The 14,805-nt window shown below is 40.6% G+C and overlaps 1 protein-coding gene across 1 annotated transcript in view; it reads left to right on the top strand.

Moving 5' to 3' along the window:
* Positions 1–4,394, top strand: part of wwk (anoctamin 8 white walker) — a 42,684-nt gene extending 38,290 nt beyond the window's left edge. The window contains exons 8-12 of the mRNA XM_022842665.2: positions 227–282; positions 446–772; positions 1,183–1,380; positions 1,632–1,874; positions 3,994–4,394. Of these exons, the coding sequence (XP_022698400.1) occupies positions 227–282; positions 446–772; positions 1,183–1,380; positions 1,632–1,874; positions 3,994–4,239 (1,070 nt within the window). The 3' untranslated portion in view covers positions 4,240–4,394. The remainder of the gene's footprint in view (positions 1–226; positions 283–445; positions 773–1,182; positions 1,381–1,631; positions 1,875–3,993) is intronic.
* Positions 4,395–14,805: the final 10,411 nt, after the last annotated feature.

The raw sequence follows: 14,805 nt of genomic DNA, 5'->3' as shown, positions 1-14,805 counted from the left end.
CTGAATCCTTTACTATAATGCGTACGAAATTTCTAATACGGAACTCGTATTCGACGGTCATGATCTTGGCCAATATTAAATTTTTGCCAATTAAACGCACACATTGTGGTGTTCTGCCCTATGATGACAGTATATGGTCTCCAAATACTGTGACGATAATAACAAACACAGATGCTCGCTAGTGTTTACGTTGGAGCAGTTAACGGCAAAAAAAAAATCTTTGCAGAAAACTACCGACTTGAAGAAACTTACGAGAATCATCTCATCATGAAAATATCAGTGGTGAGTTGGTAGCACAATGTTAAGCATTTGTTTACCTAGTCGTATACTATCGTCTATGAAGCCAACAAGCAAGCCCCTTGTTTGATCGTATCCATTATGTCTTTGCTTCATAGCAGCTGCTGATGCGCGGAAGGAAACTAACTAATTCTGAATTACGTTCTAGTTCCAATTCGTCAATTCGTTCTTATCACTCTTCTACATCGCCTTCTACTTGCAAGACATGGACAAGCTTAAAGATCAATTGGCTGCACTTCTGATCACTCGTCAGGTAGTTGGAAACATTAAAGAATCTCTTCTGCCGTACGTAATTGAGACACTCTGTTTGGCAGAGATGACTGCTGCCAAACGTCGTGCGTCAATGATTCCAGCAGCAACGAACACCGACGAAGTGGGAGAGGAAGGCGAAGGCCAAGAAGCCCTCAGTGGTCAGCCCGAAGCGGTCTCGGAAACTGGACCTACTCAGGCTGAGATGGAGGCCGCTATGTATAGGGTGCGTGCTTGTATTTGGAACTGAACAAAAGAATACCAGAGACATTTGAAATGATGATGATGAACTAAACAAAACTTACTTACACGTTTTAAAGCTAAGAAAACGTTCAAGATTAAAAATAATTTTATGGAAACGGTTACATTTTCTTTTAGATAGTGTTACAAACCCATTATAACTGAGATTTAATCTCATTGGAACATCGTGCTGTACTTCGTCATACTCGTTGGATTTCAGCTAGCCATCCTTACCGGTTTGTTTGCCTATGTAAAGAAATAATAGATTCACTTTGATTTATATAGCCGATAAAACGAATCGGCAATCGTTAAATAGCCCCATCTCCGCTTAAGTTATGTAGGATAGATTATGCAATACTTGTTACAAGCGATACCCATTTTTGTGTGATGATACAGTATGAAGGAACGTTTGAGGATTATCTGGGAATGTTTATCCAGTTCGGATATGTGGTATTGTTTTCGTCGGCATTTCCACTGGCTGCCCTTTGTGCTCTCGTGAATAATCTGGTCAAAATTCGTAGCGACGCATTCAAGCTATGCGCCATATTCCAGCGACCGTTCGGGGAACCAGCCGAAAACATTGGCTCTTGGCAGGTGAGGAAACAAGACAGTCGCGGCACTTGTTCATATGCTTCGTATCCTACAATCTGCACTTACCTCAGTTATGATATTCAGCTTTGGCGTACGATATTCCGTAAAGTTTAATACTGAACTGGATGACCTTTATCTCATCGATTACCAAACCTTTTGTCATGTGATAGGGATCGTGCGTCGGTACCGACTTTCTCTGCCCCGTTTATCCTGACCCAATAATTAACACACCTTCGACTTTTTCTGCACTTTAGGACGCTATGGAAGTAATGGGAATGATCGCTGTACTAGTAAACTGTGCCCTGGTCGGACTTAACGGCCCGCTGGGCCGCATGTGGCCTCACCTCGATCCTCTCGAAACTCTCGCCTTAGTTGTATTGGTTGAACATCTGCTTCTCCTGCTAAAGTCAGCGATCGCGTTCGCTATTCCCGATGTCCCTCATTGGGTGCAGACCGAAATGGCTAAGGTTGAGTTTCAACGACGGGAAGCCGCCAGGGTGAGAGAACTATTGAGCTCTGCACTTACTTTTTTTTATACCAACTGTTTGTAAAGCTGTACGACTGTTCGAAATAGCGTTTGTGAGTAAATCTGTTTCATTGAAGTAGGCAGTGGTAGCATTTATTACGGTACATTTTGCTTCCATATAGCGTCACGTAAATAGCAACCCTCTAATTTTGATCGTCGTTAGTAATGAGCTTCCTGTTAGAGAAAGCATTAAGCCGAGTTCCACACATTTTGACTTTTTTTAAAATTTCAATTCACTTCAGCATAAATAGCATCGCGCCTTAACCACGCTTCGAATGATAGAAATATTTAATTACGGGCTACAGAATTAGAGTTCTGCGTTGATTTTAGCTAATCTGTCTGTATAAAAGCGCAGCGTAATTGCTGGGAACTTAGAGAGATCAATCTGCGATTTTTGATAATTCTCTTCGTCTGAATAAACGGATATTTGTTTAAAAGCGTCGGTTTTTAACGAAGGGACATGTGCATAAATGTTTCTTTTATCATGGATAGTCCACAGCTAAAGCGCTTGCGTTCATTGCGAAGAATGATTGGATAGTTGGCGTTGTCGAGCCGTAAACTCCTTGAATTAACACCTTTGCGTACTTTTTATAGTAAGTCAACTTTTTAGAAGTGAGATAACAATCGATATATCCGTGTTTATTGATTTTATCGATCGGGGCTGTAGAAGCTGCCATGCACTACAGTAACCCAGTGTTTACTGGGTTGCCTTCTCTAAGGCTGCAACTTCTCAAAGCTGATGAGACAATCTGAACACTGATGCTCTATAAAATCGGGGCAGGCACTGAAGTTAGCAGGACCGTTATATTTTTTTAAAAGTACGCTGGAGATACTAACTGTAAGATTTGTTCTTAAGACTTAAGGGATTTTCACAGATCAATCTATTAGAAAATATGTTCTTTTCTGTTTGGTGTTTGGCCGTTAGTTAATAAGCCGAACATACGAAATAGATGAAACGAAACAGAAACGTGGATACGAAAGTAAATTCCCTAACGAATAAAGATTACCTATATGTTAGGACCTAACATGAAATTCGAGGTCCTTTCGTTTGAGCCATGACATACTGCTCTAACGAATAGGCTTCCCTTGGGTGGTAAAATAGAAGCCCAGTTAATGCACGTTTCATCTCTCAACTACCTGATTGTAATGCAATCCCTTCACCTCAAATAGTCCGAAATTCACATAAGCGACAAGAGGAGATCCTTCACCGGCGCCGTCAAATGCGTCCGCGTGCATCAAACACGATATGTAAATTGATATGTATGCGCGCAGTATCTCGATATGCGCGCACGAACCGTGCCCAATGCACTATTTACTAAAGGCCATCTCCATATTGTGTGCTTTTGCTTATATCCTGTCTACATCTTTTAGAGGAGCGTTTGTTATATGACCTGGATGGCTGATGCACTTATGTAGATTCGTGCTTAAAATTATGGGCCTGGTTTTACAAGTGCTAATTAAGTTTCAACTCAAAAGAGAGTGCGATATGTTAGCTACTTTTTAAGTTAGCGTTTTAAGGCGACGCTACCAGATCAGCCAGAAAAACGAATCCTAGACAGTCGCCAATCAATGGGAGATAAATTACTATATTTGAGATGACAATGCATTATGATAAAATAGTCCTGTGTTTTTGATAGAACTTCGGCTCTGCGACCAAAATAGCGGCCCGGCATAAATAGCTCTGATATTATAACGGAACGGCCTAGCATCCTAAACCATGTTTGAGCTTTATAATTTATGTATTATTTTTAAGACTGTATTGCACTTATAGACGGATATTAACAAACTAACGTATGAAAAATAGCACGATAACCATGGACATACCAAGACTCTCCTATATTTAGAGCGGGTCAGTTCTAGCAACAAAACAAGTCAAAGTAGACAGGACCCTTTAGCTAGCTCGGAAAGTCCCATCCTGATTTTTTAATTAATGAATAACTTTTTCTACTAGAATGTAGGTTAAGATCTAACGCTTGTTTTTGACCGATACAGCCTTATTGGATATTTTTATTAGCTATATTGATTTCTAATCATTTTGAGGATTTTTTTTTAATATTCTTCCGTTTCTCCCTTGATTTTTCCGATATCAGCACCACACGCAAGGAACGTTCTCTTCCGCGGAAGTGAAACCCGCTCATACACAAACTGATCAGGCACCCGTGGAAGATCACGGCGTTCAGACCGAATCTGTCGACGCTCTCGACGAACAGCTGGTACCTCAACGTTGCACTGATAACAAACTAACAAGGTCACGGACCGAAAGCGCGTCTGCGTCGCCCCCGCACTGGCGGAAAAGTCTCACTGTCATTGGCCAAACACTTACGGAACGCCTATAGTAACGAAAGCAGTTGACATAAGCGCGGACAATGTGTGAATATCTATTTCCCAAACGTATTCACTATAACAACTATCGAACTAGTAGTTATTATGGCTGGTCCCGTAAGAAGCTCTGTACAAATATAAAAATTGCGCGTATACAAGACGTGTTGAATCCCTACTTCTATTTATTCCTCTCATAGACATCGTTATATATCTGTACTATGCACTAGCCGCTACATAGATTAGCATCCGACAACGACGACGGAAGATTTGTTTACGGGCGCGATAAAACGGCCGCTAATTTGTAATCACGCAGGCAAAATATGTCGACTTTCTGATATCTCTATTCGATGAGCTTTCGGATGGCTTCGGAATTGGCCGAATGTTTTTGTCTGTCAGCACAGCGGTGTCGGGCAAACGAAGCATTTGTTCGAAGACATTGATATTTAGGTGTCTTTTTAGATCTACCATCTAGTCGTTACTGACGTCCAGATAAGAACTCGAGCGCAACACAAATGAATAAGTACTGTATATTCGAGCGAGTGGTCTGTAAATACTTAGAAACGAACTGCATTTCAATATATTTGCGGGAGTCCAAGGGAACCTTGTATTGGTATGTGCTAAATAATAAGTTTCTATCCTAAGGGCTTACCGTTGTTTGTAACTTGAAGCGTATCCTACGCAACAATACACGACCTCTTCCTGGTGATGATGGTATACGATACGAATTACACTTCAGAACGTAAGCTACAAGGCATCTGTCTGAACGGCAGCGGCGTGCCTTTTTGCTTTCAAAGGTAAAAGATTTCGTGGGAAAACTCGCCAATGTAACAGAACGAGTGATATATGAAGTATGAACAAGCAATCTAGTCAACAGCCTTCTTCCTAAGTTCTATCGCTTCACTATAATCATTGTGCGACGAGCAAATCAAAAGCATCAACTTTTTAATAAACTTTCGGCACACCTTTCGATAACTAGAAACGGTCTAGCCATCTTGACAGCACGCTTTTAGTTGACAAACAAAATTCCCTCTAAACGGCGTCAAGTCAAACTTTGGTCGCAGCGCGTACGGCCCACATCAGGTAAGCTTGCAACAAATGCGTGTGGGATTTCAACAGATCACCGAGACCAGAAAAACTATCGTTTGCCAAATATCACATAATTAACATACGTGGCATCTGCGTGACTATGTACGCAAACCACACGGAACGTATAGGCCGTCATACTTGAATAGTCGCGGTTTCGGAAGCGCATCTATTGAGATCGCTTCCAGCAAACGAAGTGTCTCATGCAGATGTACGAAGCACGTGATGACGTATAGCAGAGAAGTGTAATCACGACCGTAAGAAAGTAGTTCCGATATTTTCCAATGAAATGGCCCACTTCTAGATTTGATAATATATAATATGATAGATAATGAGCTCATTGCCGAACGCCGATGAGTGCATGTTCGTTAGCAATGAATATTTAATAAATTATCGACTTTTCTATGAGGATATTATAGTGCTTCTATTGAGGTGGATCGAATAAAATGGTGGGTGCTCACTCATATCCCCAATCTATATACACGGATCCGCATGAAATATATATTCGGGTTTTTTTCAACGTCAATACACAATGCTGTGCCATATGGTCGTTCTACTCTCACATTACTAATAAATAGAGGCAGATAGCTATCACACAGCGTACTGATATATAGCACGGTCACATCTTACGTAAGTTTAAATAAAATTGATCCTTCTATGCGCAAGAGCGTACAATGACTAGCTCACTTGAACGCTATTTAAAAGCAAACATTCTAAACGACAGGCACTCTAACCGACCATTTCATACTTGTGCAGACTCAGGCCTCTCCAATCAGCTATACGAGATACGATTTTTTTTCTCTATTCCATATGTAATTTGGCTGGAAGAGCCGTGAACCATTTTGACGTTTAAGAGCTTCTGTAGACGATGATCTCTTCGAAGTAGTTTGACCCTAGACCTACCCGGCTTATATAGATGTTGCCCTATTTACTCCTTCCAGTTATAGTAGAGGCAACACCATGTGAATGCTAAGAACGTTTGCGTTTACTGCGATAGTCATTACTACCTCTGACAACATTCGTCTTTACTTCGCTATAGAAATCAGTCTACCTTCGACAACATCAATTAAAGCGATCATTGCTTTCAGTAACCTTACGTTATTCCAGTGACCTAAAACAGAGACCGGCGGGAAATCTAAATAACAGATTTTGAAGCACTATCTGTTGATAAGAATAATATTAGCGCAAGACGGCGTCTGAGCTACACAAGCGCGGATGAGGTTGCCAGTCCGCAATGAGTGAGCTGATGCCCGTGAGTCTCGCGATGGCCCTACTGTTTTCTTATCTCAATGATGTGCTAGACTGCGTCAGACATATAGTTTGATAATGGGGTCGTACGAAGCACAGACTAACTAGTTTGATAGGTATTCAATTTAGAAATGCACAGTTACCGTCAAATCTCATGTCTGTTTATTCCCTGCTGATAACATTAGAGACGTTATGTTAGAACCATGTTTCACAGTTCCAGTGTCAGCGCTGACCTCTACAGGCGGCCTCTTATGAGTTGAGCAAGCGAATTGTTGGCAGATGGATACGCCGAAAACGGCGTTATTATACTTTAGGGACATTATGTGAGTATCGGTATAGCAGCGAAAACGCTTGGTTTTTATGGGAGTAAGGGCTATAACTATACTCTATCATCAAAGTTGCCAAAGAAATACTAGTAATAATACATTTATGACAACCGAGGTGCCTGTCAGAGATTTTCTGCAATTGGACGAAATCGTTTGTTATGCTATCGACTGCCAACTTCAAATGTCTAACGGGATATTCCAACAGTACGTAAACTATTGCGCTCTAACATGCACTTAGTTCATAGCTAAGTTTCCGATGGTTACTTGGAACTTAAACTACCAGGGTTGTCGGCTAACGGCCATGTCAGGTGTATTTACTCCTCGTATAGACCAACATCTCGAGCAATTGCGAGTTTATATTCGACAATGACGGCTGACACTCAGGGTGTTGGACCCTACGGCCTGCAGACCCCCCACAGATTAAGATGATCCAGGTAGACTCAACGAGGTTCCGCTACGATGGCGATCTCTTCCTGAAGGTTCTGATGGCTCGAAATGCCGCAGCTTATTAGCAACGAGCGTAGGTTTTGGAATCATACTTCTGCCACTGGTCTTAACAGTCAGCTACAACGGATCAGAATCTACTTTGCATCGCGTCGACTAGGTAAGACAACGAGTGTTCTTGACAAGCGACATCCGTCGAGTATCGAGGCGCTAAAATCATGCCACACAAGTGTGTTCATCCATTCTTAAGAATTCAACTGAGATCTAGAAGACCATTTTTCTAATAGCTGAAACGTTTGCAGAAGGTTATAGTAACTGAGGTCTAGAATACGATGTTCTGGGCACTTGACAAGTTATCAGAACTAACCACTACTGAGAACTAGATGCCGAGGTAATCTTCTAGAAGCCCATAGTTAAAAATGTATTGAACATCTTTGTAAATTATCTTTTTTTGATGACGAATTTTCGCTTGATGCCTTCCAGCGTGTCAGATGTACGCTAATTATTGGGGGATAGTGAAACGTTACGGGAAGTTAGGGCATTATAAAAATCTTTGATTACATCCGTTCTGACACGAAATATATTGAAAGCTAAACAGGCACGCATCGCTTTTTGTCCGAGTAGGAACTTCAGCGAGCACCACATTTTCACCTCGTCATAAATGGTTACGCGGAATTCAATGTCATCCCTCGTAATTACCAGTAAACCATTTATTTTTCATCATTGTTCACAATATTGTACCGTTTTAAGCCTATCCGTAGTTGTTACCGGAGCTCGGGTTCGATTGCATTCTGCGTGTGGTCGAGCGTCACCGCAATGGTAGTTTACTTAAAGGGCAATTATGGCATTTCGAGTGACGTGAATAAGTGACCAAAGCAAGTGCTTCCTCTGCAGAACCATACGAAGGTTGCTCAAGAGGATTAACGGTACCCTTTCTCTTACCAACAGAGCCGTGCTCGTTTCAATGATATAAATATGCGCTTCCTAATGTTATGCTGTATTATTTGGGATCATGTAAAATGAAGACTTAACGTCCTTGCTTCGTTTGGTTTCGACTCGTTTATCTAAGAATAGTTCGCTATTAGTTGAAATAGTAGCCCATGCAAAAGATGCATGTAGCATACAATGTAAAGCTGAAAAAATTTCAGATCAAAGGTAAGCCGTGCAATATTTCATCAACATCGTGCAACATCAAATCATTGCAACATACTGAAATTGTTGTTAGTTCATCTCTTATAGTTTACTAATAAAGAACACAAACAAGTATAATAACGCAAAGAGCCAAGAGCTTTTCTAGGAAGTCTGGTTATCTCTAATTTAGACATATTTTCAGTAGAGTTTGATTCCGATTATAGGTGAAGTTTTTTTTTATAACCGCAAGCTGGTTGGAGCGCGGCTGCTGCTGAAAACCCGCTCGAGGGCGGTCTTTTAAATCTTCTAAGAGTTTGGGCATAGGACAAACTCCTTAGCATAGTGAAAAAGGTAACGCAGGAACCGACCGTACTATACCAGATATTATGAACACAAATGTTTCGTTTCCAAGCCAATGATTCTGTTCCAAGCCATAGTTAATGATAAGTACGTCCAGCGACAAGTGGATTCCACGGCAGGGCCTTTTAAGAAGAACGGATGATACTTGCTGTATTAATTTTAGTATGCTAGCGTACTAAATGGCTGGAATGTACTGCTTCTACGCGACAATGTCTACGTAGTTGAAGATTGCTTGTGCTAAATATTCGGACTGTGTCATAGGCCCCAGGGCGAACCTTAATCAAGTGATTGTTGAAGGTCGGGGATGAAAGTGGTTGAGGGGCCGTCTAGGTTATCCGACAGCAGTAAGTATTCTGATGCGATCATATGCAGCGTATATTTAAGCAGTACCTTTTTAAAAAGGTTTTCATTTTTTTTTTCGAAGAAGACTTCATTAGGTCACTCTGGCTTTGTTAAATATTTTCTGGTAGGTTCAAGCAAACCGGGCCCTATCTGTTAAAACGTATTTATTAAAACGAAGCGTACGTTGTGCAATGATAAAAACCGCATCGGTTGGGTTCCTCATTACGTCAACGTCGTTACCTATAGGTATTGACCATTCGATATGTTGCGTCATTGTTTTGTACAGGCAACGCGTGTTAGTTTAAAGCTTACACCGACCAGTAAACCTGGAACAGCAAATTCGTCGTTCGTTACTAATAGCCTGCGGAAATCGTTTTTAAGAATCACCGTTTTTCTACTAAAAAAAAACTGTACAAAGTATGCACTTCTGAACCATTCTGATCTCCTCTAATTAACAGGACTGGAGCTTCCAAAAGCCGCCATGTTATCGACATGGTGTGTCCTGCAAACGTCGAAGAAATTGTGTGTGAGCAACTAAACCTGCAAAGGTACCACCCGTTGCGTAAGAGCGTTTTTCGTGATGCAATTTTGCACATTTAAATACAGACATGTTTTTTCGCGCAAACCGTATCTTTTTCGAAAATTGCAGTTTGCGCATAGGCCAGGTTCCATAATTGTTCCTCAAGCTTGGTTTCTCTCTATTATTTCTTCAGTGCAGCATCAGCTCTTGTCAGGTCTTGAAGATGTTCCTTCGAACGGGATACTACATTACCAAGTGCCTATATTGATATATTGAAATAACTGTAAATTGACCTAGCATAAATTAACCAACTCTGTAATGTGACCTGGTGGTTTTTCTAACATTTTCACTTTTGACTGGCGTTAATAGAAGGATACCTCATATAGCACAATTTTTGTCGATATTTTGGCTTGTATAAGAAAAGCGTCCCTACGAAAACCTCCGTCGCCTTTTTTTTTTAGCCTTTCTATAGATATCTAAAGAAGCCATACTCGAAGGGATTTTGATCTCATTGTCACACAATTGAAAGACACCGTAAGAGGTTACTGCCGTATTTCGGGCTCAAAACATAGAATATATTACATATACGACACTAAAATGTAGCTTACCTCAGCCGCTATAACTATTCCGAAGGCAACTAGACAAGACTCTGATCAACGTCCAAAAATATTAAACGTAATGCAGGATGCAAATGAATGATCAGTAGACGAGAGATGGATGGAGGCGAGACAAACGTAGGTTTGCGTAGGCCAAATGGTGTCTGTGTATGATAATAGCTTCACTGCTATTTTATAGTTCAATATGAAAGCTCTGGTGTCGATTAGAATTGTTAGCGCTCACACAGTGTTGGAACGCGTTTGAAAATGCGCTAACCATATGAAGTGGGCATTCTTACCATGCCTGTTTTGCGAAGTAACCACCCTATTTTCGGGCCCCATATTCAGCCCCATTTTATACACTCGGCGAATGTGTGTCACTCAGAACGATCTAATAAATAGGCTTGTGGCTCATAGTTGCTGTTTAGTAACTGCCTTAGTAAGAAAATTAATGACGGGTTTTCTGACGTGCTTGTAACAGACATCTACACCTGGTAGGCTGAAGGTGCTAAATAATAAAACCAAGGAAGTGCCAGCTACGCAGAATGAAAAAGCGCAATCGCAAAAGTGAAGCTTTCCAAATTCATCAATTTGCCATAACAGAACCTGCGAAACACTTCAAAATCTCTCTTTAAGGGCTGACTGGACTTCGTGACCGGTCTGACGTCACTTGTTAATACCACTGTCGCTGGCTTCAGGGACAGCTTTTGCTTCTGGCTAAATGTACCCATTAAGTCGGTTATCTACGTCTATTGAAAAACATAGGTTATTTCTAGTCTGTTAGATAAAGCACAATGGTCGTTCGTCTCTACAACGTATTGAAGAAATTGTTCAATGTCCATGGATGACAGCATTTTAGGAAATGCGTTTTAAAATCAGAAACATAGGGCTTCTGATAGTTAAGAAGAAAGTTGAGCATTTGACGTTGTTGTATAGTACCGTCAGATTTGGCGTCCAACAAGCAATGACTTAGTGAATTAGCTGTTTCAGAAGTAACCATCAAATACTCATGATAATTACATTTATACTTACTACTATATGCTTATATTCATGGGATCAACGCTTCAATGAAACACTTTAAACAAACACTACAGATAGTCCTTAGGGTCTATAGCCTTCCCATGGAATAATCTGCCGGTTACTTGCGATGTATCTATACTACTCGCCCTGCTTGCTCTATGATGAAGTAACGGTGAGTAGTACAATGTCAAGGGCCGTCCGATCACCATGCAGAATAGCTGATGCGACACACAAACGTAACATGAATATTCAGTTACCAGTAAACAGTTCCTGAAATGTGGTTCTTAAGTGTATTCGTATTGCATCGAGATCCGGACGTCCTAATGCCCATGAAATACCGTATTATCACCGAAGGGCTACTAGCGGTTCAAGTATATTAGAACTAGCTTGGTATTGTGGCACGAAGCAGGGTTATGCAAAATTTCTGGGATTTGCTCAACCGAACTAGATCGAAAAACAAGTTATGAAAGTTAGTCGAAAGCAGTAACTTATCGTTTATTACGGCATAGCTCTTTATGAACTATATACCAACCGGTGAACTTTGCTACGCTCGGTGTAATAATGGGTAAATCGTGCATTATAAACTGAACATCTTTTATCTTCATCCTTGGCTGTAAACCCTCCTGCAACGACCAAAACCAGACGACGCAGAGTACGGATCTTGTTTGTCTTTTTGGCTTGTAAAGCCCTACAGGGGCCTAAAATTGTTCTAATTCGATTGTCGCCACTTGTTTGAATGCCTCGTTACTTCTGCCCTTAGCCTGTCGCGGTTCCGGTTTCGTGTTGTCGAAGAACTCGGAAAAATGTGAAATTTACAATAGATATATTCGATTTATCATAGGCTGTTATTGCCAGGAAACCGAGAATAGCCTATCTTCTCATCAATGTCTCATCAAATATTTAATTTCCCCCTGTTATTGGTGATTATGTGGTATGGCTATGTATGAAATAAGTGGAAAAGAGAATTCTCTCTGGCTTCAGCTCGGCTTACAGAAACTCCCTTTGAATAGGTGGTCAGATAGGGATCGGGCTTTTAATTATAATCTATTTACCCACTTATCCTATTAAACTCGGTGCCTGGCCTTTTCCTGTTTTGTGGCCTGAATCGACTTTCTATAGTAGTCATTTAAAGTAGATTTTTTCAGGGCTGATAAATTTCATCCTGACACGAGTGTTTCACACCGGATACCTAAACTGTTACGCATTACTTTAGACTGCTGGCTCCCAACACTAAAAGAAGGGCGTCTACATTCGGATCCGAAGTTCCTAAGTTCGATTATTTACATAGATTTCCAAAAGCAATTTGACCTCACCTAACTCTATGAAACCGAGAGAAACGCTCCCGTTGTTTACTACACGTGTATATATATGTACATATATATATATATATATATATATATATATATATATATGCATAGCAGACAACGTAACACAAGTCATGAACAGAGAAAAACGGGCTTTTCGAATAGCTTTTGCGTGTTTATCGAAAGAAAGGATAACCTGTTTAGAGGAAGCGGTGCTGTTTGTTGAAGCGCCTTTAACAGTGAGCGTGATTTACTGAATCGAGGAGGTCCCTCTACATCTTTCAAGAGCTACCATGAAAACGATCGATATTACGGCGTTTTTCAGGAAGGTAGAAGAATTGTCGTTTAAAGCTGTTGTATATATTAGACGCTTACAAGCCAACGCAGAGACCAATGCTCCTAAACTGAGTAACTCTTGAACAAATTGGGATAGAAAAATAACTTAGGTTAGATGCACTCTTATTTATTACACACTTGCCCCACTGCTATGCTAGCTTTTGGATAGCCGCATATTCAGCGTTCGCGTTTTCATATCTAATTTCTTTATGTATTACTTCTCAAGATAAATCTATGTTTGCTCACCAGTTGCCCGTTTAAGGGCATGAAAAAGAGCATCGAATGTTCCTTTGCTTAACCCAAGGCATAAACGTGGAGTCACGGTAATTGAGGCACGGAAATGAACTCTGGTTTTATCAGCAAGTCGAATGAGGCGCCACCGGTCTGTGAACTCGAGATAACGGGTTACACCCATTATACCATTTTCGAAGAATGTCTCACAACAGCAAATGCTTCTGATTTCTATTGCAAGTCCTAACATCCGAACCTACTGGACGATTCCATACCGCGTTCGATTTCTAACAAGGACGCAAGGAAGGGGTCATCCTCCCATCTGATTTTCTCCGACTGGCGGTAAAGATCGAAGTACGCCTCGCCTATGCTCCAAGTGAATTTTTGTCGAACAAAGCTTTTCTGGAACACACGATATGCATTTGCGAGCATGCACGCACGAGTGAATTAATCGGGTAATCATTTTTTATATGGTTACAGCGGTCTTAGCATTTGGGTGGTAATTCTGTAGCACGTTACATACGAAATGCCAATTTTACCAACAGAGTCCTTACACTTCGAGTTCTGTTTTTATGAAAAGCCTGCTCAGTGGCGACAATACGACCTGGTTTTCCGGGTCCTGACATCTAGTCACTGCATGCGGACTTGTTTTTGAGACGTTCAGGTAATACGCCTTCTCAAGGTCATCGTACTCAATGTCTTCACCAGTCTCCGATGAATTTCTGCAGTGTCGTGCCCTTTGAAGATCTAACACTTAACCACTAAGCGTTGATTTTCACGACTAAAAGATACTTCTCCTTCTGAGCTCATTCCTCTTGGAACGAACTCGACCGGCCTTCACCAACAAGTCGAAGGCTGAAACATTTATCAGTCAAATGTCGTCTGCTAGCGGCACGTCGTTGAGAAGTTATTTAATTTCCACAAGCCTAATACATTTCCTAGATGACTGGTAACAGAAAACAGCTGAATGAACCATTAGAGCATATTAAAAGAAATGAATCTGTTTGAAGCTTGCATGTTCCTTGCATTGTCAATGAAAAAATAGATCAATTCAAATTTCTATTCAAATAACCCGCGAAAAGCTGGATCGATAATGACATGTCCAATTCTAGAAAAAAACCTGCACTTATCAGTTGAATTGTGCTGATACTGTACAACAATACAGCAAAGCTGATCTACCCAGTGTTAAAATGGTATATTAGGGCTACACTATCAGGCTTGAGTGAGAAACATCGTTCTAAAAATATCACATGAGAAATTCGTTTGAAAAAAAAAATTGTGCAACACGACTAACCAAATAAGAGAGAAAATAATTGTAAGAAATCGATAATTTTCTTACAATGGCATTTACTTTCAAATACGTTGCGTACAGAGATGTAGTCGAATGAAGCTAAATAAAAACTGTGTTGCATAAAAAGGTGAAAATTTCCGTGAATACTGTGAAGCATGAAAAATTGTATTCAAACGACAAAGATCTTGCTGCCATCATATATATCGAAGGGAGAGCCCTCAGGTTTAGCTAACACGTCTTCATGATGGTAACTAATGTAATAGAAGTGGAGAAAAAGCATGTAACCGACGTTACGTTTAAGCAGATATTGAAAAACTAGATAAAATGTGCTGTCACCGTAAAGCATAC

The sequence above is a fragment of the Varroa jacobsoni genome, unplaced genomic scaffold, assembly GCF_002532875.2.
Source record: "Varroa jacobsoni isolate VJ856 unplaced genomic scaffold, vjacob_1.0 scaffold_1005, whole genome shotgun sequence".
NCBI classification, from domain to species: Eukaryota; Metazoa; Arthropoda; class Arachnida; order Mesostigmata; family Varroidae; genus Varroa; species Varroa jacobsoni.
This window is presented reverse-complemented; position numbering and strand designations above follow the sequence as displayed.